Source organism: Camelus ferus, chromosome 5 (assembly GCF_009834535.1).
Source record: "Camelus ferus isolate YT-003-E chromosome 5, BCGSAC_Cfer_1.0, whole genome shotgun sequence".
NCBI classification, from domain to species: Eukaryota; Metazoa; Chordata; class Mammalia; order Artiodactyla; family Camelidae; genus Camelus; species Camelus ferus.
Window position 1 is genome coordinate 43,582,071 of NC_045700.1, and position 27,697 is coordinate 43,609,767.

General features: G+C 44.8%; 1 protein-coding gene across 1 annotated transcript in view; it reads right to left on the reverse strand.

Moving 5' to 3' along the window:
* Positions 1-22,195: 22,195 nt before the first annotated feature.
* Positions 22,196-27,697, reverse strand: part of LRP2 (LDL receptor related protein 2) — a 93,180-nt gene continuing 87,678 nt past the window's right edge. The window contains 3 exon segments of the mRNA XM_032479645.1: positions 22,196-23,697; positions 23,875-23,946; positions 27,059-27,166. Coding sequence (XP_032335536.1) covers positions 23,536-23,697; positions 23,875-23,946; positions 27,059-27,166 — 342 coding nt within the window. The 3' untranslated portion in view covers positions 22,196-23,535.

A 27,697-nucleotide genomic window follows, 5' to 3' on the forward strand; every position in this document is an offset into this window, starting at 1 on the left:
TCACTGTTGGGAGCCCCACTCTCACATGGCCACAGATGCTCTAGAGAGGGTGGCCAGGAAGTGAAAGTTCTCTGACAACCATCAGCTGAGGTGGAGCTGAAGACCCTGCTGTTGTTGATTTGGAAGGAGAGGGAGCCAGCAGAGGGCTGGAGACAGGCCAGCCCACTTGAAGGAGCCTCCTATGAAACAGGAATTAAGTCTCACTCCAGGTGGCAAAGAATGATAGGTCCAGGGTCATGGGTGAAAGTTACACAGAGTTCAAGTACAGCACCATATAAGAAGGAAAAGCTTGATTCAAGGGTGGTGGGCGAGCACAGGAAGGCTAGCCCTTGGGCTAGAGATGCTGGAGAAGGACTTCAAGTGACATGGGGCCGGGGTTGCTGACTTGATTGACATTTGAAGACTCGCAAACCTAAGATTCTATGATTGGGGCAGGGGGCTTTCCTCAGATATGACACATACCAGTATACAGACGGCTAGGAATTTCCAGTCTCTAAAGCCTGAGGAAGCAACAAGCCTGATGTCTCTCACCCCACTTCTCACAAGGTCTGAAATGATATTTCTTCAAGACGTGAGAGCTTGCCTTAGCCTCTGACAAGGAGAAAGGAGGGGTGCTCAAGGGGAGCTAACAGACTTCAGGATGAACTTAAGGTGAACTTCAGACCACGTCCAAGGAGGGTGGAACCTGCATGTCCTTGACTAGTTTCATTGTGGGTGTGTGCAGTCATCCAAAACATGTGCTTGCTTTTTACAATGGATATGGTTTAAATACATAAAATTATGCCAGGTGTGTGCAGTGGGAACCTGGTTTTCCTCCCACCAGACCTCTAGCCCCCTAGATGGGAGCTTTTCATGTGTCCTTCCTGAGACGTGTAGATAAATATCAACGTACAGACCTTTTCGTCCTGGTTTTACACAACGGTAGCACAGTGCTAGACTCTACACACTTTACTTTTCTCTATAACATGCTGAAACATTAACGAACAAAGGAGTAGAAGACTTTAAAACAAGTGCTTACAGATTCTTTTGTAAATCTGGCCCAGTCTTGGGCAACAGGTGGCTGAGAACCCATCATTTTACTTCAGTGCCTGACTTAAACCGACATATAAAGTCACTAAATCACGGTGCTGTTACTCTTTCATTAAATACATCCTGGAGTCTGTATTCCCTACAACCTGGTTTCCTCTCTGATTTAGGGCCTCGATGATCCTTATCCTGGATAAAATAAGAAAGGAGATAATTGTGTTGATTGTAAGCTGTTCTTAAGAGGGTAAAGCTGTTTATCAACAGTAGCAGTTACAAGTAGAATCACCAATGCATGAATAAATGATTGTGAAGGTAAGTTGCTCCTCTGTGAGAAGGTAATGAACTCTTTTAGGAAACCAATTAGGAAATAGTACATTGTCTTTGGGGGATATCTAATTCATGAATAGTGTTTGATTCACTGACAGTCCAGTCCATGTCATCAATAGTCAAGGGCCTCTAAAAGCTAGACGCTGACTGAAACCTTCCTTTTCTTTCTTTTTTTTTTTTAATGTTGCATAATCACTTAAAAAATTTGGGGGGGGTAATTAGGTTTATTTATTTAACTACTTGTTAAGTGGAGGTACTGGGGATTGAACCCCTCTTGAGCTATACCCTCCCCACTCTGAAACCTTTTTTCCTTTCTTTCTTATTTTTGTGGATGAGTACCTAGAGATTAGCTTGCTTGACCATCTGCGAAAAGTAGCAAACGAGGCATTAACAAAGTTGCCCTGTTTGACTCCAAGAGCTAAACCTCTTGGACAGTTCCTGTTAAGTAAACCACTTCCCTGCTGATTATTATTTCAAAATGACAGAGGGGGCAGTTATGGCTGAATTGTGTCCCTCCACAAAAAAGGTAAGTTGGACTCCTAACCTACAGTAGCTCAGAATTGCTCTTTTATTTGGAGATAGGGTCTTTTTTTTTCCCAGTTTTTTTGGTTTTTAAAAATTTTTTTTACTGAAATGTAGCTGATTTACAATGTTAGTTTCAGGTGTATAGCAAAGTGATTCAGATATATATACAATATATTCTTTTCAGATTCTTCTCCATTATGTTACTATAAGAAACTGAATATAGTTCCGTGTGCTACACACTAGGTTCTTGTTGTTTATCTATTTTTATGCACAGCAATGTGTGTCTGTTAATCCCCAACTCCTAATTTATCCCTCCACATCTTTTCCCCTTTGGTAACCATAGTTTGTTTTCTATGTCTATAAGTCTGTTTTTGGTTTGAAAACAGAATTTGTATCATTTTTTTTTTTTTTTTAGATTCCACATATAAGTGATACCATATATTTGCCTTTCTCTGTCTGACTTACTTCACTCAATATGATCATCTCTAGGTCCATCCATGTTGCTGTAAATGGCATTATTTTATTCTTTTTTATGGCTGACTAATATTCCAGTGTGTGTGTGTGTGTGTGTGTGTGTGTGTGTGTGTGTGTGTGTGTGTGTTGTGTACACGTATCACAACTTCTTTATCCAGTCATCTGTTGAAGGACATTTAAGTTGTTTCCATGTCTTGGCTATTGTAAATACTGCCACTGTGAACATTGGGGTGAGTGTGTCTTTTTTAAGTTCCCTCTGGATATATGTCCAGCAGTGGGATTGCTGGATCATATGGTAAGGCTCTTTTCAGTTCTTTTAAGGAGATATTCATACTGTTCTCCATAGCATGGAAATAGGGTCTTTATACAGGTAATCACGTTAAAGTGAGGTCTGAGGGTGGGCCCTCATCCAATCTGGCTGGTGTCCTTATAAAAAAGGGAAATGTGGACACAGACACACACACAAAGAGGAAAGACGGTGTGATGTGAAGAGAAGCAGGGAGAGAATGATCATCTATAAAGCCAAAGAGAGCAGCCTGGAACAGATCCTTCCTTTCCTCACAGCCTTTGGGAGGAACCAGCCCTGACCTCTGGCCTCTAGAAATGTGAAACAATAATTTCTGTTGTCTAAGTCACCCAGTTTGTGCTATTTTACTACAGAACCTAGTGATGGTATTAACATGGTGTTGGTTTGGCAGAATCTTAGAGTGAAAGTAATCCTTAGAAGCTCATCTAGTCCACCTTCTGGCTCTAAGCATCTTTCCCAGATAAGAAACTTTAAAAAACCGTGATAAATCTGTCCAGAAGTGCTTCACAAGTGGTTAAGAACAAGGGCTCTTGGCTCAAGCAGCTGGAGTCAAAACCCAGCTCTGCCCTTGGCACTGACTTCACTGTCGGCAGGTTATTTAATTTCTCTAAACCTGAGCTTCCTCCTCTGTAGACGAAGGATAGCAAAAGCCCCTCCCTGAGACAGAGACAAGAATTAGTGACCGCATGTCAAAGCTTAGCACCGTGCGCCATAAATGCCGGCTCTTGTTATTGTTCATTCTGGTGGCACCGTCTCAAGTTAGTGCGGGTTCAGGGCAGAGCTTAGCTGCAGGTCAGCCCCATCTTGGCCTGTTATTTGAATGCACTGGCCAGAGACAAGGACAACAGCCACGTTCTGCCTTTTGTTCTTCCCGACTTTGTAACTGTGATAAGAAGGGACTGGCTCTCCAGCAGAGTGCTCAGAATAACGAAAGGGAGAACAACCAAGACCTGTGGGGGAAAACAGCCACACAAAACACGCACTGGTGGCTGTTTCCTCAGCACCCACTCCATGGAGGGTCCTCCCGGAGGGGCTATGACTGCGGAAGAAGGGAGTCTGAGATGCCTAACGGACCTGGCAAAGCCTTCAGCTACTAAAAGAGTGTTTTAGAATCCAGAGGGGCAGGGTTGCAAGTCCCCTCAGATCTCTGATTGTCCTCTAATTTCGAAGGAAAGAAAACAGAGGCCCTGAAAGGTGGAGAGACTTGTGCAACATGATCTGTCAGATAAAGCTCAGATAAGAAATGAGCTTCGTCTACTGTTAGGAAGATACGAGTTCTGTTATGCGGAAGGAAGACTGACTAAACAGAAGTCAAAGAGCCCAACATCACCATCCCTGAAGAGCTGCAGAAGGTAATGATGATGATGATGATGATGTGACCAAATATTGAGCAGCTACTACAAGCCCAGCATTGTGTTCATGGTTTTGTAGACCTGATAATCTCATTTCGTCCTCACTCAACAACCTTGCAAGGTGGTTACAAGAAAGATAAGACACTCAACTTCCCCAGAACGGAGAGCTGGCAGGTAGCGGTTAGGACCCCAGCTTCTACTTTGGACAACCTCTCAGAGGCGGCCACCAGCAGCAGATGCTGCGAAGGACCCTTCTTGCTCAGTGAGTATACTTTTAGAACGTACCAGCTGCAGCCCTGAGAAGGTTTATTTTTTACCAGTGAAATAGATTTACTTGGTCTTCCATACAGAGTTTTGAACTATGAAAATGATATCAAAAATAACCACCATGTTACTCTTGGTGTAAGAACAGGCTCTCAGACAAAATCTTCCATGCAGTTTGGGTCTGATTGCTTTTGCATTATCATAGACTTACAGAAATCATCGCTTTTCTCCCGGGTAATGACATTGCAGCAGTTCCCCTTGTACTTCTCTAGCACCGTGTAATGAAATGCAGAGGAAACTGCAGGAGACTCTGTGGTTGGGTTTTGAACTTCAAGCCACCACACTCAACCTCAACACTCTGACAAGGGCACTTGGAATAAAAAAGGGGGGTAACATAATTGGAAGGTCCTGTCCTTCTTTAGGAGACAAGAGAAACATAATGTGGGGGACCTGACTTAAGGCTCTTGCTTACAAATGTCTCCACTTAAACCCAAACTAAGCAAACCCAGGGGACCCCACTTGGGACACCCCTCAACTCTCAGAAGCCATGTGCTGGAGAGAGGGTATATGAGAGGATGCCTGCACGCGTAAGTACTGTTATATCTCTTAGCAGTTAGCACTGCACTTGGCTCCAAGTTAAATGACAAGCATTTCCTGAGTGCCTTCTGTTTTCAGAGCCACACTGAGGGCTGGCAGAACGTTCTGTTGCAGGATTGCGTAAGACCTCCCCAGGCATCTCATCCCTAGATGGTTAAAATAGCAACTGCCTTTCAGCAGGAAGTTAAGTAAGACCACCTGTACTTCTGTAAACTGACAAGGGAGCTTCTAAAGGTACAAGATAAACCTAAAATTAATTAAAGCAGAAAGAAAGTGAATGAGTAAGAGTAGATACACCACTTACTGAACAACTTTTATGTACATGTAGGCTGTAATGCATTATCAGATATGGTCTTCTCAACAATGTTATGGTAGCTGCTATTATGACGCCTCATTTTACAGATGAGAAAGCTAGAGATTTGGGAGAGGTTGAGTGTCACGCCCAAGGAGACACACACACACAACGGACCTGGTAGTCAATCCTGGTTCATCAGACACTTGTCAATGTGTCCAACCCTTGCTGCCCCTTCCCCCCATACAAGGCAAGCTTTCAAAATAGCCTATTCATGTGTTCTCATTTACTCCCCTTTCTTTTAAGTAGTTAAGGCTACAGTCAGAGAAACTAGTCTGTAAAATAGTCCCACATTTACCTCATTTATCAATAATCCCTCTTTTCTCCTTCCCTAGTGAAAATGGAAGGCAGAGTATTTTCTAATGAATCCAAACTCTTCTGTGATAGAAAAGCTGCCCCCAAATAAATTAAAGATAAGAGAAAATGATAATCTAAAAAGATTTGAGATTTGTCAGGAAGAAATCCTGATAGTACATTGGAGTAGATCACTAGTAAAATCTATTCATGACTTCTAGTAAAGTCAGAGCACTGTATCAGCAAGATGAGAGCTGTTGCTGTCTCAAGGTCCAATGCCAGCACCCCCAGGGCAGTCCGTTAGTGGGTTTCCTCACTGGCCGGCAGGCAGCATGAGTTTGAATGCTCAGCTGTATATAATTATCAAAGTGCAATGGCTACATCTCAGATGGAAATTAGCTATTTTAGGGTCAAATTTAAGGCAGACTTATTTGTTTAAATCAACTAAAACAGAAGAAAAAAAATTAAAAAGCCACACACCTTTATAATATTTTTACAGAGAAATAGCATCTGCATTGAAGCCAGCCCAGGTAGCTGTGTGTCAGGTGAACTGGACCCGGGAAGCTGTTTCAAATGTGGGATAAGGGACAGGCATGCGGCAAAGGGGGCAGCTGGCACTTCACATACGTTGTCTCTGAAATACAGGTATTCCTGCCACCATTTTAAAGGTGGCTCCATCCAAAAGACTAAGTTCTTAGTCCGAGAAGTTAGGAGTTGATCTCTAGCCTCTTTAATTCCCAAAGCCAACCGCTTTCTGCTGCATGGACTTGGTCTCCTGATACTTGGTAAGGATACACACAGTCAGCCCTTTCTCCAAGTGGTGTGGCTTCCAAGGGACTGGGCAAGCCACTTCCTGGAGCCAGCCCCTACCTCTATCCCTCCTCCCAACACCTCTCTCCCGGGGAAACAAATGGAGACAGACTAAATGAGATCCCCCTTCCTTCCTCCAAGCGCCTGTGCTCAATTTTGGTCAGGAACAAGCAGGTGAGGCTAGTACTGCCACTTGGACACTAGGGGGTGCCTGATGCTCACAAAATCCCTGGGATTCGCAGGAAGGGCCTTGCAGTTTCTGTTTGATCTTTTTTGTTGTTTTTGTCGGTTTAATTTATTACTGTTTGATATCCAGTAACACCGACATACCCCTGCCGGGCCTGCGGACCCTGGGCTCTGGCAAGTCTGACCTGTCCAATAAAATACAGTTACGAGGAATGGACGTTTGATCTTATTGAGAAGGTACATAATCTCTCCTTCTACCCCTAAGAAATATCACTTCTAATGGATCAAAATCTACCATTTCAAGACGAACTTGTTCCTTTGTTTAATAGCTTTTTCCTGCTGGAGAATTCTTCCTTTTAGACCATCTAAATCCGACATGCTCTAGTTCAGTGCTATGAGAACAAAACAACAAAAAACAGGTTCCCTCAGTGTGATAGAAAACCATCATCCTCCCAGCCCCACTATCGCTAGTTTCTAGGATCACCCAGAATAACAGAACAGCTGCCTTTCGGTTTCCGCCTGAGGGGGCTCAGAGAGCAGCAGGAGAAGGGGGCGGCAGGGCATTCTCCTTTGGTGAAGCCCCACGCACAGCCCCAGGTGTGCCTGCCCCACATGCTGAGGCCTTTCAAAGCTGGGCTCTTGGCAACAGCCTTTGAAATAACCAAATGCTGGCAACACAGGTTTGACATGAATATGCTAATAAGACTATCCAAGTCTCCTACTTATATGCTTTTGGATCTTTAAAAACAAAAATCCAGCCACTAACCATAACTAACAAAAAATAAAGGAGAAAGAAAAAGTAGCCTGACCTTCACTTAGTTTCTCCCACTGACCTCCTTGTGCCGGAGCCAAAGCACTTTTCACACCAGAGAGAAAAATGGTGGGGGTCTCGACAAGGAGCCAGGACCACTATGTGCTAAAGACGTTTCGCCTCCCCCTGCTCACAAAAGCTTGGGAATGGATAAATAGGCACTATACAGTCCTGTCAATCAACTGCAGTCTCTATTTCTGTTACTACTAAGATGTATAAGAAGCTAAATTTTGGTACAAAGCCCCTCATCAGTGTATTCAGAGGAACTGTGGGGAGGCTTAATGAGTAACATCTGTAAACTTGCCAGGCTGCTAATTGTGCATAGCATTTCCTTACAGTCTCTCCATCCTGTCACTCTGGTCCCAAAAATCACTCTGGCTTCCATACATCTTCCTTTGTTTGCCTGCTCCCGGAGATAGGCCTGGAGGCACACACCTCAGAGGAAGGCACTTCTCTATAACAAGAAGTGACAATGAGTCTGGGGAATTTGCTGGCTAAGCATAATTATAAAAAAGAACTTTGCATCATTATCCACTACTTTTCTGAGACACGAAGGTGAGTGGGAAGGCTCTGCCCGCTTCTGCCCCCCAGGGGAGCGGGGCAGGCACACAGCAGGTGATGACCGACCAACCCAATGGCAAGTCCATCCTGCCTGTGGGGGAAGGGACAAATTAAACAAAGCCTGAATCAACTATCAAACCAAACCTAACATAAACAGCTGAATGGTAAAGAAACAAAAAAACTTTAGTCCCTCAGAGATGAATTATACCCATGTTCAAAATTCTTGGCACTCTTTGACAGGAATGTTTGTAGACACTTCTTTGCCTTGGTATCACTGGGGAGCAAGTTTTTGCTGCAGAAGATGTAGGGTGCACAGATTATATTTTATCTGCCAGTACAAAGCCAGGAAGAGGTGGCCTTACTGTCAAACAGAACATGACTACCAATAGGAACATGAATGAAAAAAAAAGAAGCCTCTGGGACCTCCCTCAGCAGGCTGATAGAAAATTCCAGCCGTCCCACACCCACCCTACCCTGACCCTTCCAACAACGTTCTCCAGCTCCCAGCCCCAGTTCTCCTGCCATTTCTGATAACTGACCTTGCTGCTGGTATGAAAGCACCCACTGCTTCTGTGGCCACCATCCCTGCACAGAGATCTTCTCTGAGGCTTCCACACCGTTCAGCATTTCTTGGATTTCATCTCCTTATTGAGACGTGGGCAGGTATTAGGAGTCCCTTTTTGGGGGGATGGGAAAAAATGAGGTCCCGGGCCCACAGATGACCTTCCACGGGCACACAGCCTCAGAGCGGCCCTGGAGCGTCAAGGCTTGCTGCCAGCCCTGCAGCCGCGACTAGCTCCTGGTTGATGGTATGCGCTCCCAGTTTACCATCCTTGGCCTTTGTCCTTTCACCTCCCCTTGCAGATCAGTTGAGTCCCCTCGGGGCCTTAGCACCTCCATCGGGCAGTGGACATAATGGCTTTTTTCTGGCAACTCCCCTTGATAGAGTGACACCCAGCGTGGGTGAGGTGGAAACCACTTGTTAAGGTTGGGTTTAGGAATCATCTGCTAACTTGCCTTATGCAATTTTTCCCCCTCAGCCGTCTTTACTGAGGATAATTGGGGCATGCGGGCATAATTTTTGAAGCTATTTCACCATTTTATAATCAGTGAAAAAGAAGTGCAATGTTCTAGAGAAACGCAACGTCCACATAGCAGGCTGGAAGCTCTGCCGCCCCAGGGTCCCATTTCTTTTATTCTGATCCTTTGGCAACAGTTCCTAGCGTCTTACTGCAGGCAGGGCGTGGAGAAGGAGACAGTGGGAAGGAATCTGGCTGCCCTTCGGATAAAACTCTATCAAATCGGCTTGCTGGAGCTAACAGGGGAGGCAGGCAGCTAACCAGAAACAGTCCTACCTTAGGTAACATGTGTGGTCCATCAACATTTGTACCCATCTGGCCTGCTCCTCATTCCCCCTCTCTCTTTCTTATATCTGGAAGGTAGACCCCAACCTGAAATCCATTAGAGTAAAGTCCCCAAATTTCAAAAGTTGTATATTCTAGAAGTCTCCTTATATGTGTAGTTCTAGTTCTGACAGTAGCCAAGAAGGTTACATTCAGGCAGGGTGGGTGAGCTCTGGGTCCTTCTGGCAGCCAGGAGGCTGTAGGCACCAAAAGTCCTGCCAACTACCCTCTTCCCATTCCCAGCACCCACATCCTCCAGGTGACCAGGTCAGTCCTTGGCTGCTGAGGAGTGATCTGGTCATCATCCCCTTCCCGACCCTGACATGGTCACTGCTCTCCCAGGTTAGGACTCCTCCCACCAGCACGAAAAACCTTTGATGGGATACCTGAGAAAGGACTTCCCTCTCTGGGTTTCCTTAATACCCCCAGTGTTGCACATCTTCACTTGGCATTCCCTGCCCGTTTTATAAGTGTCTTTGCTGGGCACAGGCCCCTGGGCCCCTTAGGAACCTGGCTGGGAGAGAACATGAACACTGATGGCCACTCTCAAGGTGTTCCTTGAGACTCAGCCAGACTCCAGACCTGCCAGGCCATCGCTGTCTCTTCCAGTGGAGTTCTTCTCCCACTAGAGCACTTCATAGTATGATCGTAGTATGTCAAGGAGCTGAAGTGTCTTTGGCCTCCAGTTTCTTCAAGAATTTTCTGACCGTCAGTCCCAGAGTCTGCTTTCACTCTCCCTAGGGGCCTGCGATGTCATTATTATACAAACAGAACTCCCCAAGAGCCTCCACCAAAAACAAGCCGATTTGTCTGGAGTCCAGGACAGAGCACAGAATGGGTTTCATTCTGAGTCCTACGCCATTAATCATCTGCTTGGAATTGAGAATGAATTTCTTACAGAAACAATGGGCCAGCTGGTGGTTCAGATCCCTCTGCAGCTAGCAAAGAGCCCATGAACCCAAAATGTGGCTCAGCTGTAGAAATAACTGTACCAGTCTGTGTTCTGTGATTCGACAACAAAATTCACACAATCAGGAGGGAGAAGAATATAGAAAAAGGAAAAGGTCTTTATGCTTTCTTGGGTACAGGCCCGCTCCTGGGAAATTTCCTAAAACAAACCAAGCAGTTGCATCTTTGGCTTCCTGCCATCCCCCACCGCCAACCTGCACCCATACAGCTTCTCTAGCACCTAACAGCCTCTCCTCAAGCATTCCAGGACTCCGGATGTTTGAAATCCCTCAGCTCCACCCCACCCAGGCTGGCCTACCCCTCAGCAGGCTCCAGGCAGCAACCTTGGACCGCCTGCCCCCACCCCACAGTCCTTCTGCATAGGTGTACTGTCTGCTGAATCACTGAAGGAAACCAGCAAATCAACTCCTGATCCAGTGTGAAGATGACTGCACACTGGCCATTTCATGAGTTTGCACAAGAACTCCTGGCAGAAGGTCAGACGGGGATGCAGCAGGGCACAAGGAAACCTCCCTGCAGAAGTAACAGCAATTGTGTTGCTATGAAGCACCGGCAACGAGGCAGGTCCTGTGCCAAGTGCTTTGTCAAATATTTGAGCGCCAGGAACAAGGATGTGAGAACCAGGGCTACAGCACAAATGAAATAACTTCCCTGTCCTCACGGAGCTTACACTCCTGTGCATTATCTCATTTAGTTTTCATAACAACCTAGGAGCCTGCTACTGTCATACCCCCATTTTATTCAGTAAAAACAAACAAAAAAACAAACGAAGTGCCTGGAGATTAAATCATGCACTGCAAGAACATCCTGGTAAGCGATGAAACGAGGACGCTGAGCCAGGCTCCCTGTGATGCCCGAGTCCATGTCTTTACCACTGGGCCCAGTCATCTGGGAGCCAGGGCACCCCAAGTTTGGCTCCCATCACAGATGGGGTCCAAGCCCCGGGTTCAACACCCCCGGGCTTCTCATGCTTTTGTCAGCTTCTTCCCCTTCTTGTCTTCTTAACTCATAGATCCTCAGGAGGACTCACCTTTCCCCCAAGCTGAGGGGAGGGGAGAGGGGACAGGAAGGCTGGGAGCCAGAGCCCATACGTGAACTGGGGTGGGGGTGGAGGCTGTCTTTATGACCACAGCCTCCATGGATCTAATAAGAGGTTTACTCAAGCCTCCTTGAAGCCTCGAGAACCTGTAATTGTCTGAGGGGTGAGTCATGTTATATACATAGTTCTATCTTGAAATAAAACACTTAGAATAATGGGTTCACTCAAAAGCTGTTATCTGGAGTCTTAAGGACTGGTATATTTTACACCAAAAAAATGAGAAAATGTTTCCTTTGTGCTCTGGTGTGAAACAGGCACACTCACTCCCTTGTCAATGAGTTAAAGAAGCAAGTAGACACTGAGAGGAACCAAGGTCCCCATGAGGTCTGAAAGAAAGTAGTCTTATTTAAGTCAAGGACCGCAGTCTCAACCACCCCTGAACTTTATAGAACTGAGTATCTGTTTACTTCTTTCGGGTGATTCGTTGTTTTTCAAAGACAAAAACAAATGAACCCAGGACACAGATCCCCTGCTAACACTTGATCTCAGAGAAATGCCCTTTACATCTTTACAAGATTAAAATGCTCTATTCTGCAATATAGTGCTTTTGGTGCCACCTAGCTCAGTTTTAAATTCTGGGTACTCAGAAGACTGTTGGCCATCTCCTTCCATTTAGAACAGCTATCACATATGTGGATCTGGTCAGCAAAAGGATTCTGACCCAGAAAGAAGACTCCCATCCCCACCCTTCTCCACAACCTGGAAGTGTAATCCCCTCTTCTCCCCTCCCTGCCCATTCCTAGCCTCCTTCTCCAGGGCCAGGCCAAAAGGACCAACCTCAGACCCCTCAAAGACTGCCTCTGACAGCTTAGCTGGAGAATAAAACTAACAGAGAAGGAGAGGACAGAGGGAAGAGGGTTAGGAACCTTCCTTGGGTGCTTGTTCTTGGGTTGGCAGCTCTGTCAGGATGTCTGGCAAATGGAGGGCCAGGCCATCCTTGTTTTCAGGTTGATTCATCCTTTGCTGAATGCAACACAGTCCTGGCTGGGCAAACCATCCTGGTTCCATTCCATTCTGGCAAATCAAGTGTGCTAGGATATGGCAACAGTCAGACGGAAGGGAGAGACTTACCTGGTGCTCCTTCTGGATCCCTATTTGGGCCTCTGCACCCATCCCCAGCTGCTAAGGGCTCATGACTAGGCCCCTTGATGACCTTGCCCTCAGCCAGCAGCTGCCTCACCCAAGGTTACAGGAGCATGATACAGACTGAATGTGTCCCCCCAGAGTTCACAGGTGGAAACCTAACCCTCAAGTGTGATGGTATTCGGAGGTGTGGACTTTGGGAGGTGATTAGTCATGAGGGTAGAGCCTTTGTGAATGAGACTGGGCTCTTATAAAAGATGCCCCAGAGAACTCCTTTCTCCCTTGTGCCACGTCAGGGCACAGCGAGAAGACGGCCGTCTGTCTATGAAACAGGAAGTGGCTTCTCACCAGACACTGAGTCAGCAAGCGCCTGGATCTTGGACATCCCAAAGTCCAGAAGTGTGAGAAATAAATTTCTATTGTTTACAAGCCATTCAACTTGTGGTATTCTGTCACAGCAGCCCAAACAGATCAGTGCTGGGTGGTTGGGGGCCAACAAAGGCTTGGCTCCAGCCTCAATTAGGGATGACTCAGAAGGACCATTCCCAGCTCCAGAGCATTCATTCCATGGGGTTGGCTGAGGCCTATCTCCAGGGCAACTGCACCAGAGTCCAGCTTCTTCCTCTGCCCATCCTGCCTTCATCCCACCCGTCCTTATGCTGTACACATAGCTTTCCAGAACATTTGTGAGGTCCCCTAATATTGATATTTAGTTTCATAAAGGGATAGATCCAAGCGTCTTTCGTACATACATGAGAGAGGATGAAGGGGGTCTTTTCTCCAACTCCCTCAAATTTACATTAACTGAGTAGGAAGGGTGTAGGTTTGCTATCAATGGGGACCTTTAGAGAAGTTCTGCCACCACAGATGTCTCTCCACCATGAACACAGTTATGCTATGTCACCTGCCTTGGGGGTGACCCTGCCTGGAGTCAGATGGGTATCAGCAGGTGGCGCCAGAGCATTCCCTACTTCCTATGAATTACTTCAGTGTGGGAAAGGCACCTCTAGTGTCCAGCCTTCACTGAATCTCTCCAGTCACCTTCACAAAGGAAGACCAGTGGGTTGAGAAATTTCAGAAGCAGACGGGAGATCAGAGGTCATTCCATCCAGCCATTTCCAACCTGGAGTCTACTTTTAAAGAGCAAAGATGGAGCTCTTTCAGTTATTTTTAAAAGCCAGATTGAAATGGTGTGCTTACCAGCTTCAACAGCCTCAGCTAACAGGCTCGTCAATATTAAATCTGTTTATTCATTAGTTCAACAACTCATCAAGCCCCTGCCAGGTGCTAGATTCTGAAGATACAGACAGGAAGAAAGGTGATGAGTTACTGGTGCACACAGAAACCTGCACTCTAGAAAGAGACAAAACTGAGTAAACAGATAGACTTAAGACTAAGAAGGAAAAATAATCGGGTATGGGACACAAAAACAGAAGGTGGAAACCACGTAAAATGGACAAGCTGAAACTGATAACTCTGATCTGACTTAATTAATTAAAAATGGAAAACAAAGTTAATTGTCACTCAGTAAATATAATTCTTTAGATAAACGATACTTTCCAAGCATGGGCCCCATGGAATTAGTTTAAAAGGATCTTCCTTTATGAAAGACTTTAAAACAGGGGTCTTTAATCCCTTTTAAGAAACACAAAAAGCAGGCAACTTGAGATCACATCACTAATTTTTGACCAACGTGGACTAAGACTTGGGTCTCTTCTCTGGAACAGGACCCTTGCCATTACATTGTATTGAAGAGCTGACCCAGAAAGCAATGCCAGTCGAGGTTAGAGACGTGGCTCTGGGTTGAAGCTCCTGGGTTCAAAGCCTGGCTCTGACACTTCCCAGCTGGGTGGTCCTGAGCAGGCTATTTTAATTCTGAGCCTCAGTGTCCTCCTCCATTAAATGGGAATGCTAATAACGGTATCTCGCTCAGCATGTTGTACCCCTAAATGTGAGACTATGTGCCAGCTGCTTGGCAGACACCAACTATCACAGGCCTTGTCTCAAAGGCCAGAAACCCAGGCTGGTTTCATGAGTGGCTCTCAGCAGCCCTGCCCTGTACCTGAGTTCTGTCAAGTTTCAGAGGTTGAGTGACACGGGAGGGACAGAGCTTCTCTGTCTACATCCAGGCCTGCTTTTAGTAATGGCTTCTTTCCTCTCTATCATCTTTCTAGAAGAACATGAGGTTAACTCCTGGGATGTCTTTTAAACAATACTTGACCATTCTATTCAATTAAAAGCCTTCTAAGTCCCAGGAGCTTAGAAGAAAAAAGTCAGGATGTAAATTTAACTGGCACCTGCTGGTGACCAAGGTAACATCACAGGCATTAACTGCTCTGAACCAGCCTGGGAGGTAGGCAGGATAAAGGTGTGCTTGTGAGATTGTGCATCTCTAACTGGAGGCTCAGGACTTGATGGATTTCTTTCTTGCCTTAGCCTTTACCTTTTTTTCCATTTATTTATTTAGCTAACATTTATTCAACACTTATTAAGTGCCAGGTTCAATGTTAGGAACTATGGATAGAGATATGAAAGTTGGCCACTGTCCTAAGATACTGACACAAGATTGGAGAGAGACACAAGAAAAAGGATTATTAAAATGTGCAGCAAGATGAGAATGTGGGTGAAAGGCCCTGAAAGTGAAGAAAAGGGCGTGTAACCCACTTGATTAAAGAAAGACACACACACACAAACACACACACACACACACACACGTACACACACCCTCCCTGCCCAGGAAATTACAAATAACTTTTAGAATAGGGGTAGCTGTCTGAGCTATTTGACTCCATCATCTGTTTGCAGGCAGAGCTCAGAAAAATCACTGCAGCTGCCATTCACATTTTTCTGCCTCTTTGTTTTCCAGGAATGAGAGCCTTGCTGGTCGACACAGCAGGAGACGCACCATAAATATTCAGCCTGTCTGGGAAGATTTATTTCTCCACAGAATAAACCAAGGCATTGGTTTGTTATATATTTAAATGCTAATGACTTCATGAAGAAAGGTTAATGCTGGCTGGCACAGCTAGTCTGGGCTAGCGTGGCCTATCCTAGGGGGAGGAGCCAGCACTCAACTGGAGAAGGTGCACCCAAGAGCCAGCCAGTACAAGGAGGTCCCTGGTGTGACAGAAGCCCTCTCCTCCAAGGGCTCTTATTAAACCTCATTAGCATTACCTGAGGTCATGACAGTAATACACAGGGGCCACAATGGATTTACCTGCCCTCAGTGGAATACAAGTCACTGAAGGCTTCCTTTGGACAGGAAGCTTTGATAGGAGTTGGGAAAGGTTCCTAAGACTAGGAAGCTGGTGGGCAGTGAGAGCAGGGATGGAGAAGGAGGTAGGTCTGGGTGGGTTGGGGGAGATATTTCCTCGCCAACTTATGTCAGAACTCAGTTGGCACAGTGGTGTGGAGGGTGGACTCAGGGGCCAGACTGTCTGAGTTAGGATGCTGGATCCAACACTTAATAGCTGCACGACCTTATGTAAGTTATTTAACCTCTCTTACCTCAGTTTCCTCATCTGTAAAACGGAGCTGATAATAATTACCTACTTCATAGGGTTGTTGGGAGGATTAAATGAGTTAATACTCAGAAAAGGCTTAGAAGAGGTCTTGGCACATAGGAGACATTCAATGACTACCTGCTATTATAGCTGTTGTTGCTGGACAGGGTAAGTTACTAAGAAATCCACAGAATTAAAATGGAGAAAGTAAAAAAAAAAAAAGTAAGAATAAATAATAAATAAATAAACAAATAAATAAATAAAATGGAGAAAGAAAAGTAAAATTTTTCCTAGGTCATGATCTTGTGCCAAAGTATGTTGTATTGTGCTTTATAATTTACACAAAATTATAAAATTATTTTATAATTATCACTACCAAAATATAATTTTATAATTTAATTTTAAAAAAGCACATTCCCAGCTGTTGTCTCTGTTTTCTGAGCTGTAAAATGCTACAAAGAGTACGTCCAGTATAAGACGTCAGAATTAAATGAGATGCTTTACATAAGGTGCTCTGTTACTATCTGATACTATTCTCTGGTACCTAGTAGATGCTTGTTCAGTATTTGTGGAGTGAATGAATAAATACTATCATCATTAGAGCCCTGTGAAATTTATTATCTTCATTTGTTTTTAGAAAAGATTTCAAAGTTTGAAGAAACTCTACAGCTTTTCCAAGGTCAGCCCACTAGTTAGGGGAAGAGTCATGGCTCCAACTCTGCTTCACTTTCTAAGATACCATGGCTGACTCCTAAATCAGGGTTTGGTGGCCACTTGCTTAAGTTATTAACTGGTGGCTCTGCACCCAACACCACAGCTCAACCCATTCTGAGAAGGAACTCACATGGCCATCATAGCTGAAGAGAGCATTTCTGGCTGGGCTGGGCTGAGTTGAGCAGGGTTTCCTGCCATCTTTTCATAGGCTCTGACAGTCAGAATATTAGAAAGCGATATCATGCTTCAGGGATTATCAAAGCCATTATAGGCAGCCTTCTAAGGCTATCTTGGAAAAAAACCAAAAACGGCTCCAGATACCAGTCTGATGATTAAAAATCCAAGTTTAAAATTCTACATTATGTGTATTTTACCACAATTAAAAAATAAATTCAAGTTTAACTTTCAAAGAATTGAAAATCATGATTGATTTATTTCTAGGTTCATCTGTTCTTTAACCCAGAGCCCTTCATGGACCTCACACCTCATCGGAAGTCAGCAAGATGCCACTGGTTCTCCATAGGGGACTTCCTGGTCCTGCAGCCAGCCTCACTCTCTGACTAGGGTCCCTTCATGTGCCTTAGGACACTCCCTATGGGCCTGGGGTCCCACGAAGAGCCCCTGCAGCCCCGGCCCTATAAACAATGTTTGCAGGAGCTTCCTGTAAAAAGAAACCCCTCATGGCAACTTTCAGCCCTGAAATTGATTGGCAGGCTTTCAGATATGTCAAAAAAAAAAAAAAAAAAGAAAGAAACAAAGAAAAGGATTTTCTAAAATCGTCTGATAGCTCACCTAGAGACAGACAGCACCTGAGGATTAAAAACTAAAAAGCTATAATTGACTCTGTCTTCTTTGAAGTTGCTGTAACAAGCTTAGAACTTACTGAAACAGCTGCAGTGATTTTCAACTGAACCAAATGAAGTACAGATAAATCACTGAACCATAGCACTTGAAAACTAAAGGAGAACTTAGAAATAACCTTGTCCAACTCCTTCCCTTTCCAGATAAAGCTACTAATCAGCAGGGAAGTGAAATGACTTACCCAAGGTCATGTGGCCACTTAGTCAGCTCTTCACTCTCCAGGAGAAGTGATCCTGCCAGTGTGACACAGGTCTGTGTCAGCTGTTTGCATGAGGCCCTTGGCAAGGGCCAAAGACAGATGAGTGGACTCCCCGTGCCCAACACATGAATGTGGGGAACCATCTTCTGTGGGCAAATAGTCTCCATTGCCCTCCACTGAATGCATCTGGTCCCTCGAAGATTTGGAAGACGGCAGCAAAGGACTGTGCCAGGGACAGCTCCAGGCTACTTATCCTCTAAATCCTGAGTTTGCAAAAAAATAAATAAATAAAAACATAAAAGCTCAACAGACGAAAACCTAGAAGCAATAAATACACAACTGTGCTCTTAGAAACAGACTACATCCTACCTATCTTGGGGTAAAAGTTTCTTCAGTGTCAGAAAAGCTCAGGACTCTCCAGTCTCCTCTTCCCCGGCCCCCAAAGGCCTCCTGAGGGACTACAGCCACAATGGGGTTCAGGGAAACTAACAGGCCATAACTAAAGAAAAGTCCCCTGGAGTTGAGTCTGGCAACGTGGGAAGAGATAGAAGGACAAATTCCTACATCAACCTGTTCTCCCATTCAGAGAAGGGCTGGGTGCGGGACACTGGGGAATTTGTGCAAGGCCCTAACCCTGGCTCGTTGGAACAAGAAATGTGGCTGTGTTCCCCAGGCTGTGACCCGAAATATGCACTTCACCTTTCTCAGCCTTGAATTTCCCATCTTTCATGTCTAGAGGTCTTTATTAGCTTTCCATTACCCTCAAATGACAATAAAATGAGACCCAACGGTTTATCATCCACCAGCCTCATTACAGACAAGACACGTGTATTCCTCTAAAGACTCAGTAACAATCTTGACCATCCCCATAACACCATTCATTTAAATAAAAAAAATCTAAGATGATTAGCCACTTCTATCTAGATTAGTATTTCTGACTCTGGCTGCACATTAAACTCACCAAGGAGCTTTTAAAAATAATTTCCTTTTTTAAAAAAGTCTCCCCTTCTCTTCTACTTAATAAACGCTCATCATCATGGCTATTGTAGTTCAGGGCAGTGGGTTACATACACTCTTTACAAACATTTTCATGTCAGACTTTCACCAATGACTCTCATTAGGGGACATCAGTTATCAGAGGAACAGAAATATGCGCCCTTCCGCTCTGGTCTGCACAAGGCGGGGACAGCATTCAGAGACAGGTGATACTGTGAGCTACAGGGACTCAGTGACGTCTCATAGCTTCTAGAGACCCATTTGTTTTGTTTCCTCTCGCTTATTCCAGAACATCACAGACACAAAGTGAATGCAGATGCCTGACTGATTTTCAGACAAAATGTTGTGAATTAACTCACTTTCAGGAAGGAGTGGTGCAGAACTGGTGTGACTAAAAGTCCCCAGCAAGGCTGGTAACTTTCAAGAGTTGACATATCCAGGTGAATTTTTTTTTTGACCTGTCCCTTGCAGGGGCTGTGGTTAGAGCCACCAGTGGCGTGACACAATGATTTCCTAAGCTGGCCTTCCTCTCCTGGGCATTAAACACCTTTCATACATGGGCCTGTGCAACCTCCTTTCAAGCTGCCTTTGTGGCTGCCATATCCTCTCCTCTGTGCTCTTAAGCCAAGCAGTATTTGACATTGGACTGTTTGCTGTCCTCTAACACCCTGTGTCCTTTCCCACCTCCTGTGTTTGATGGTGCTGCCTTTTCTGCCTCTCCCCACCCTTGAACTCCTTTGCTGGCAAAATTCATCTTTTAGTGTTAAACTTGAAAATCTGTGCTGGCCTGGCTTGCTGTCTGTGCTCCCACATCACACTGTTTTGGGGTTAGTTTCCTCCACTAGACTACGAGTTCCCAAGGGAAGCGGCCATAGTAATGGGTTGAAAAGCATAAGCTCTGGAGATAAAGCTGGGTGTAATTCAAGCTGTGTGACTTTGGGAAAGGTGTTTGACCACTCTGTGCCTCATCTGTAAAATGGGGATAATAAGATTGTTATGAAGATGAAGCAAGACAAGACACGTAAAGCAGTCCGAACTGAACCTGGCACATGGCAAACATTTCACTAGCTTTTATTCTTCGTATCCCTGGTGCCTAGAACCCAGGGGAGTACGAATATTGAACTAAGCGCTATGTGTGCAATTTGTGAATGTGTATTATTTGGATCCTGGGGGAAGCGATTCGTATGTGATGATTCACAAGTACAACTGAAGGATGTGAGTATCTAACTTACTCAGGAAAACTATAAACATACATAATAGAGAGAATAGCATAATAAACCCTGTGTACCCAATGCACAGCTTCAACAATCACCGACTCATGGCCACTCTTTTTGTATCTATATCCTGCTCCTCACCCACTCCCCAGCACACATGGGATTATTTCAAAGCAAATCTCAGATAAAGAAAGCAATTTTATGCCTTATGCTCTTAAAGGAGCCTTCAGAGAGGAAATTCAGAATCATACAGTATCCTCATTATGACATGTGGCTTGTGACCTTGATGGATGCAGAGGGGAAGGCTGAAGAGAGGCCGAGAGGCCGAGAGGCCAAGGGCAACCAAGGGCTCCAGGCTCCAAGGCCAGAGCTCTTTCCAGAATGTGCATCTCCAGCCAGCTTCCTCAGACCCCTCCCTCACCCCAGGGCCTAACTAGCTCTTAACCATCTTTGAAGCAGCCTGAGATACTCCACCTCAAAAATCAACTAATAGCAGTCTTTTTCCAATTCAGGAAAAAAAAAAAAAGTTAATGGATGGAATTCACAACTAAAAGTTGCCCTTCTTATATATTTTCCTTAAACCCATGGTCTCTGCTCTGCGTCCATTTGTCAACAGCTGAGTTCTGGTAAGAACACAGGCGAATGAGTGAGTGATCAAATCAAGGAAAGAATAGTTAAAAAAAAAATTAATGGGAAGCCCTGGAAACAGGTGACCAGTGTGATCAGACAGCCTCCTGCGGGCACACCTGCTTGTGCTTGTGAGTTCACCTTATGCGGTATAATACCTGTCTGCTAGTAAAACCGTTCCCTTCACGTGATGAGATGCTAAGCAACAGCTTTCCCGTCCTGTGGGCAGCACCCCGCCTCCAGGTGCTCCTCCCCCCCCCCCCCCCCGTGCACCTCCCCACCAGCTGCTCGGGCCGCAGAGAGTGAGGCAGAGGCAGGGCCGGGGCGCGGGCCGGGAGAGCCCCCGGGGAGGCTCGAGGCTGCCGCGCCCCCCAGGTGCCAGCACGCGGGACAGAACAGAAGCGCAGCAGCGGGCTCTGATTCCTTCCCGGGGAGACCCAATAATGAAGCAGGAAACCAATTCTCGTTTTAAAACCTCCCTAGAATAACTTCTGATTGAGCTTAACGCCCGAGACAAATATCAATGGTGGGAATCACAGCCACCTCGGAGCAAGGCTCTCCCGGCCCTGTTCCACGTTTACCTCCCGGCGTGGGCTGACACGCACCGCTGGAGCGCGAATCCCAGGCTGAACAAAACCCTCTGCAGCCGCGACCATGCTCGCTGCCCTTCCTGAGACAGGCGGGGAGGGGACAGGGCACAAAAGTGAAAAGACTCACACAGCAGTTGAGGGCAGGGCGCAAACTAGTTAGAACTGACCAAGTCCAAGATGGCAGAAGGCGACTCCCAGCAGCCCCTGCGCCTTGTTATGCGCTCGCTGTAATATATCAGCATGTTAAGTGGGGCACCCACAGGTGCCCTGAGTTCTGAGGCTGAACCTAAAAGGCCAAAAAGTGGGCGGTGGCCCAGTTCCCAGAAATCCCCGCCCCTCCCCCCAAATAGCTGAAATAATCCTCCCACTTGCTAGCATATGCAATTACCGAGCCAGTAAAAACTAACTACCCCTGCACCCCGGGACCCCTCACCTATTGAGATGACCCACATTCTGCCTATGGAATCTGTATCTCCTAAGCGGCTCTCGCTTTCCTAGACGACCCCATCTCCCAGGTCCTCTCTTGCCTTCTGAGTTGGCCTGCAATCTGTCTATGGAGTGTGTATCCCTTTAAATAAACCCGCTCTCACTTAACTGTGGCTGACTCTCGAATTCTTTCCTGCCAAAATCCAAGGACCTTCACTTGGTGATCACATCCCAGGAACTTGGCGAGACCTAGGATACAACCCTCCTCTCTCACCCCATTTCATACAACTTTCTGTCACAATTAGATCCGAAATGGGAAACTGGCTGGGAGTCTAGGGTGTAAGGAAGGAAAAGGGGAGGTGGAAATGGATGGCTTTGAAAGGCACTTTAAGGGGGCTGACAGCCGAGAGTTCAGGTGGGAAGCTATAGGATCTTACTCTCCTCTCTGAGATCACCCCTCCAGGCCTGTCTGGGCTGCGGGCACTGTCCCCCTCCGCCTCCTCCCCTGCCCTGAACCCTGGGCACTCCTGGTTTCCCAGCTGCCCAGCACTCGAAGCCTCAAGCTCTATGCACAGCAAAATACAACTGATTCACACATGACCCAGACTCATTAAGCACACAGATGTTTGATAAAATACACATTTATTAGAAAAATTTTAGCAGCATCATTTCCATTTGCCTTTCTAATCAAAGTACATTTCAAAGTAATTACAATAAGCACTCAAAATATGAGCAAAAATATTTTGAGAACTCAGAAATAAAATAATCAGTAGTATATGTTTCATCCATCCATCCATTCATTCATTCATTGTTTTAAAACGTGCAATAGTAGCACAGAGAGCCGGGAATGCTACTTGGTACGGAGACTGGAGACTGTATTCCTGCCAGGGTTCACACTGCAGGGACTATAGCTGCTATTCAGGAGGAGAGCTAGGCTCTGCAGGACATTCTGATACAAATGTACGATTTTGCCAAAGGACCTAAAAAAGGCTCAGTAAGGACGGTTTCCCTTTCTATTCATGTTCAATGGAGGAAATAAATAGTCATTACAAGGAAATTTTCACACACAGAAACACAAACACCCAGCTGAGGCTTTGCTTAACCGGTATTTGTTTCGCTCCTTCCTTTACGAAGACACAGATTTGCTTTTAGTAACTGAGCTCCTGAGCTCCGGTTTCTAGGGTAGGTGACCCCCTGAGATGCAGGCAACGGTGGAAGCCATCCCAGGGTCCATTAAATGAGAGTTCATTCGATTGCATACAAACTCTTTGCAGGACACTTCATGACACAGGATTTTCTCAGGCATTAAAATTAAAATGCTGACCTGGCAGCGAGTGAGAGAACACATAGGAAACAGTGTCTTGGTTAGATAATGCAAACATGCAGAAGGGTGAAACTGAATTGCTTTTTCTACCTTCTGTGTTATCTGCACCTCTGTCAATATGCTATTAATGAGATTACATGTACTATTGAACATTAAGTGCTGATGTGTGAAAATGGCCCCAAGAGTGGGGCCTGGATTCCCTTGATAATTCTACAGAGAATACGAGTGATACCTCTTCTTTTGACATGGCTAAAGGCCCCAAATCAATTCTTTTCTTCACTGGATCATTTAATGTAACGATCACCAACCAATTCAGCAGATACTTTCATTAGCAAATTTAATGATGTGATAATCTTTCCAAAATTTACAAATGTACAATATATTTATAGCATTACCTTCAGACAGCTTCAGTGCAAAGATATACATATAGTACATTGTGATAATTATTTGTAAAAATATAAGATGGCATAAGTAAAAAAGACATACAAAGGACTGCTTCCATGGACACATCCAACTATAAGAGTACAGGGGGAAAATATATATTTTTTTAATAAAGTACTGAATGTTAATTTTTTCCTCTGTTTGTAAAAAATATATGTGCAAATGTGTGTTTCTAATTATTCCCTAAATAGCTGGCACAGCTATGCCTCAGAATCTTCTCTAACAAGGTTTGCAGTGTCTTTAAATGTGTCTTCTGTTGCACTGTAGGTTGGAGTGGGGCCTTTTTTCCCAGAAGTCTTAGCAGCAGGTGAAGGTGATGGAGGTGGGGTCACAGTAGCACTGACCTTTGGCTCATTATCCATCTAAGACCACAAAGAAACAGGAATCAGTCATTTATTCCCCCAACGTGACAGGAGACAGTTTTGTGTGACGAAGACAAGTCTTGGTCAATTTCCTCAGCATAATCTGAGTGTATGCCCGATTTAGCTAGTTATGGCTAAGAAAGAATGCCTAGGCTAAGAAAAGTTGTTAAAAATTACCTCAGAATACGTTGGATTCTCAAAATTGGCATTTTGTTTTGGTTTTCGTTTGAAGATATTCCATTTTGTTGCCTAAATGAAAAGGAGGAAACAGAAAACCTTCAGTAATGGCACTTTTTTGTGGGTTTCTTGACCTTCTATCTAGATTTTAAAATTTCTTCTTACAAAGAGAAAAAGCATTTTGGGACCTGGGACCATGTGACCCGGCCCACGGAGGAAACTGTTCTATTCTTCCTCAGATGGTCCCTGAAGAGTAACTGAAACTCTCTGGGCTCTTTTCATCTAAGAACTTCAAAACACTCCCTTGATGTAAAATGTATAGCTTACCGAGTCTGTGCCCAGAGCACCCAGAAGCTTTGACAGAGACAAGTAAGAGATGTCTTCAGGGACTGCCTGAAGATTTAAGAAAGAAGCCCGGCTGGAACTCTCGTTCCCTAAAATGATGTCTTGATCCTCAGTCAACTCAAGCATATCCTCTCCCTGCATATTTCCTCCCGTCTTCATAATAAGGATGACAACACACAGAGCTCACATTTATGGAGTGCTTACCATGTGTCTAGACCTAGTCCAAGGGTTGTACAAGTTTCTGATTTAATCTTCCCAGCAACTCTGGGAGGTAGGTGCTCTTATTCTCTCTGTTTTGCAGGGGAGGAAAGGGAGCCATAGCAAGATCATATAACTAAAGGAGGAGGCAATGCGTTTAGGATGCAGAGGCCCCGGAACTGAAGGTAGCTCAAGGAGAAATGACCCTGGACCCCCACTGTGGGTGGCTCCTGTCTTGCTGAAAAGTTGCCCACGGCAGCAGTGCTGGTCACAGCTGTGGCTCCCAGATGTGAGGAAACAAGAAAACGGGGGACGAGGAAACAGACAGCCTCCTCCAGCAGGTGGCCCACGTGTTTTATGGAGTGACTCTTGCTCTGTGAAAGGAGGGGGCCAACATGCGAAGACTATGGGAGAAGGAGGAGTGGCCATTCACAATCACTCACATTTAAATGAGCACCTACTCTGCTCGTGACCACCACCAAGGGGCAGATGAAGACATTCAGGTCGGAGCTGGCCTCTGGAAACTTACACTCAAATGGGGAAGGCCAAAACTCATTGCTTCAGTACGAAATGGCTACTTGGAGCTAAGTCATTCTTAGCAAGAGAAGTAGTGGGGATGTCCATTGTTATCCTCTTGGGAAATCCAATGCATGTCCACATGACTTTTGAAAAATGACAGAACTCAGCCACAGGAGTTCATGTTCTTTAAGTTCTTTGAGCAGACTTACTGATGAAGGATAAATCTGGGAGCCTCTCCAGAACATTCATGTCAACCTAGGGTGGTCCTAACCAAAGGCCTCTGCTGCTTCAAGCCACACTGGCTATTCTCTCAGTGCCCAGAAGGCAACGGACATAGGAAAATTGCTCGTCACACTGTGGAGGACAGACCTTAGGGGGGTCTCAGTCTTAACGGATTAAAAAAAAAAAAAAGTAAGAATCAATGTACTGCAAAGATGGAGCTGAGGAGGAAAAGGAGTATAATGGGTCAGGCCTGCTCTCAGCATTGGCTCTGTTTCTGATGACTGATGTGCGGGGGCAGAGCGGGCAGCATCTCCCTCACACTCCCCCTGCTCAGCTCAGAGAGCTCTGTCTATGGAAGAGGATCACGGACTCGAAATAGACTGAGAAAAACTGTTGAAAATATAAAACAGATCTGGCCTTGGGGTGGAGGCAGACTTGGGGAATCGAATATGTGACATTCAAATATTCTGTTGTCTGTGGCAAGTTAGTCTTCAAAATACACTTCTCAATGTAGCTTGAAGGAAAAAAAAATTCAGTCCCTTGAAACTATGAAATATGAAAAATGTGAAATGGGAAATTCCTTTCTAAGACAACATTTGCGTGTGTGTGTGTGTGTGTAGAAGGAATTAGTAAATGAAATATGAAAAGGTGGACAAAGAGACTTTTGTAATAAGCTTTTCTCATTAGCATCAATTTAGTTCCGCTTTTATTTTGACCTGGACAAGCAGAGCAGGAACCAATGTGCGAGGTGCTGAAAATCCAACATGACTTTGCAGATACCAGTTCTGTTTATAGATTATGCAATTTGAGGACAGAGAGTGTATAAAATGGTAAGATTTCTAACTACCCTCGGACTTTTGTTTCACAGAAGAAGTCACAGAACTTTAGACCTGAGATAGTCCAGGCCCTAGTGTTCTCAACCAGAAGTGTGTTTGGGGGCCAGGGAGGCAGTGATTTCTGGGATCACAGTGCTTGGGGCAAACATTACTGACACTTAGAGGACAGTGGCCAGGAACATTAAAACTTCCTGCAATGTATAGGAAAGTTCTCTACCACAAAGAACTGTCCCACCCAATGTGCCAATAGTGCCTCCAATGACAAACATTAAGGACTCTAGTGCCCAGAGGTGAAATAGTTTGCCCAGAATCAAACAGCTATATCTCAGACAGCTTCATGTGTCTATTAAAACTAATCACATATTTTCCATTAATACAAAGTTTTATATCAAATTTTTTGAATTTCTCTCTAGATCCCATTGTCTATAAATTTCAAAGGGCCTGCATACAAGGTAGAGAAGCTCTGTCTAGTGGTCTTTTTTTTTTCTTTCTTTTAATCTCCAGTATTAAACACTGTGCCTGGCACATTGAGGGCAATAAAGTTAGGTGAGGGCAATAAAGTTAGGTGGAAGATGAATGGACACAAGGGATAGATGAAGAGCTTGTAAATTAGTGCCATCTAGTGGTGAATATAGGAAACAACAAGTAGAGCTAAGAACGACACACATTATTAAGGGAACAAAGACGTACACTGTAGAAAAACTGCATTGCAGAGGAAAGGAAAGGGTAGTCTAAATGTATACTTGGCACAGTGAGGTCTTTATTCATACTAAGTCATCATCTCAAATTAAATGCCTCTGATTTGAAGAGGCTGGATCCCAAAGTCTGTGTCCCTTCTTTTCTGCTCCATCTCCCATGTCGCAGGAACATCATTTCCATCTCAGTGTTAGAATGTAGTGGAAAGTTTTTCAGTTTACGACTTTTAAAATTATTTTTACTACTCGCCTACACACCTTGGGATCTGTGAGCCTATCAGGGTCTCTCTGGCTTGCCTAGGATAAGTAAACAGCAATTTCAAAGTCCTTCCCAAATCCCGTATCATCTCAGTAGTTAGTCACTGTTACCTGAGTTCCATCAGCACTTGGGGAAGTTGACTTTGGGTCTGGAACTAATTCATCGGGGTTTATGGGACTTCCATAGTTTTTGTTATACACATTTCGGGATTCAGTTACCTGTGAGCATATTGAAGGTCATTATTCAGTTTTGAAAGAATTTTTGCTATAAAGTTTCTTATCAACTCTTTGGTTCTGTTTACCATCTTGCTCTCCCACAGACATGGTCAGGCATCATTTTTATTATGAGGACCAACCCTGTGGTCCAGGAATAAATACCACTCCTATCTCCCCAAAATCAGGAGCACCAGCTACCAAGTTATCTATCTCATGCCTTAATCTTGGGAGGCAAATACACCCATCACTGATCACACTCTCATTTAGTAACAGCAATTTCTATTCCCCCTTCCCTATGTTCTCTGTCCCCCTTACTCCTACTGTTGACCATAGTTTTGGATAAAGGATACTCTGGTTGTATACTGGCAGCCACATGCAAAAAGAACAGTATGAATTATTCCCAAACTCATTGGTAAATTGAGAGGTTTTTTTTTTTTAGATATTTAGAATAAAATTATTAATTTCAGAGGACTGCTTAAAAGAGGCTGAATTTTTGAAACAAGATGCAAAATGGAATTAATACTCCTCTAGATA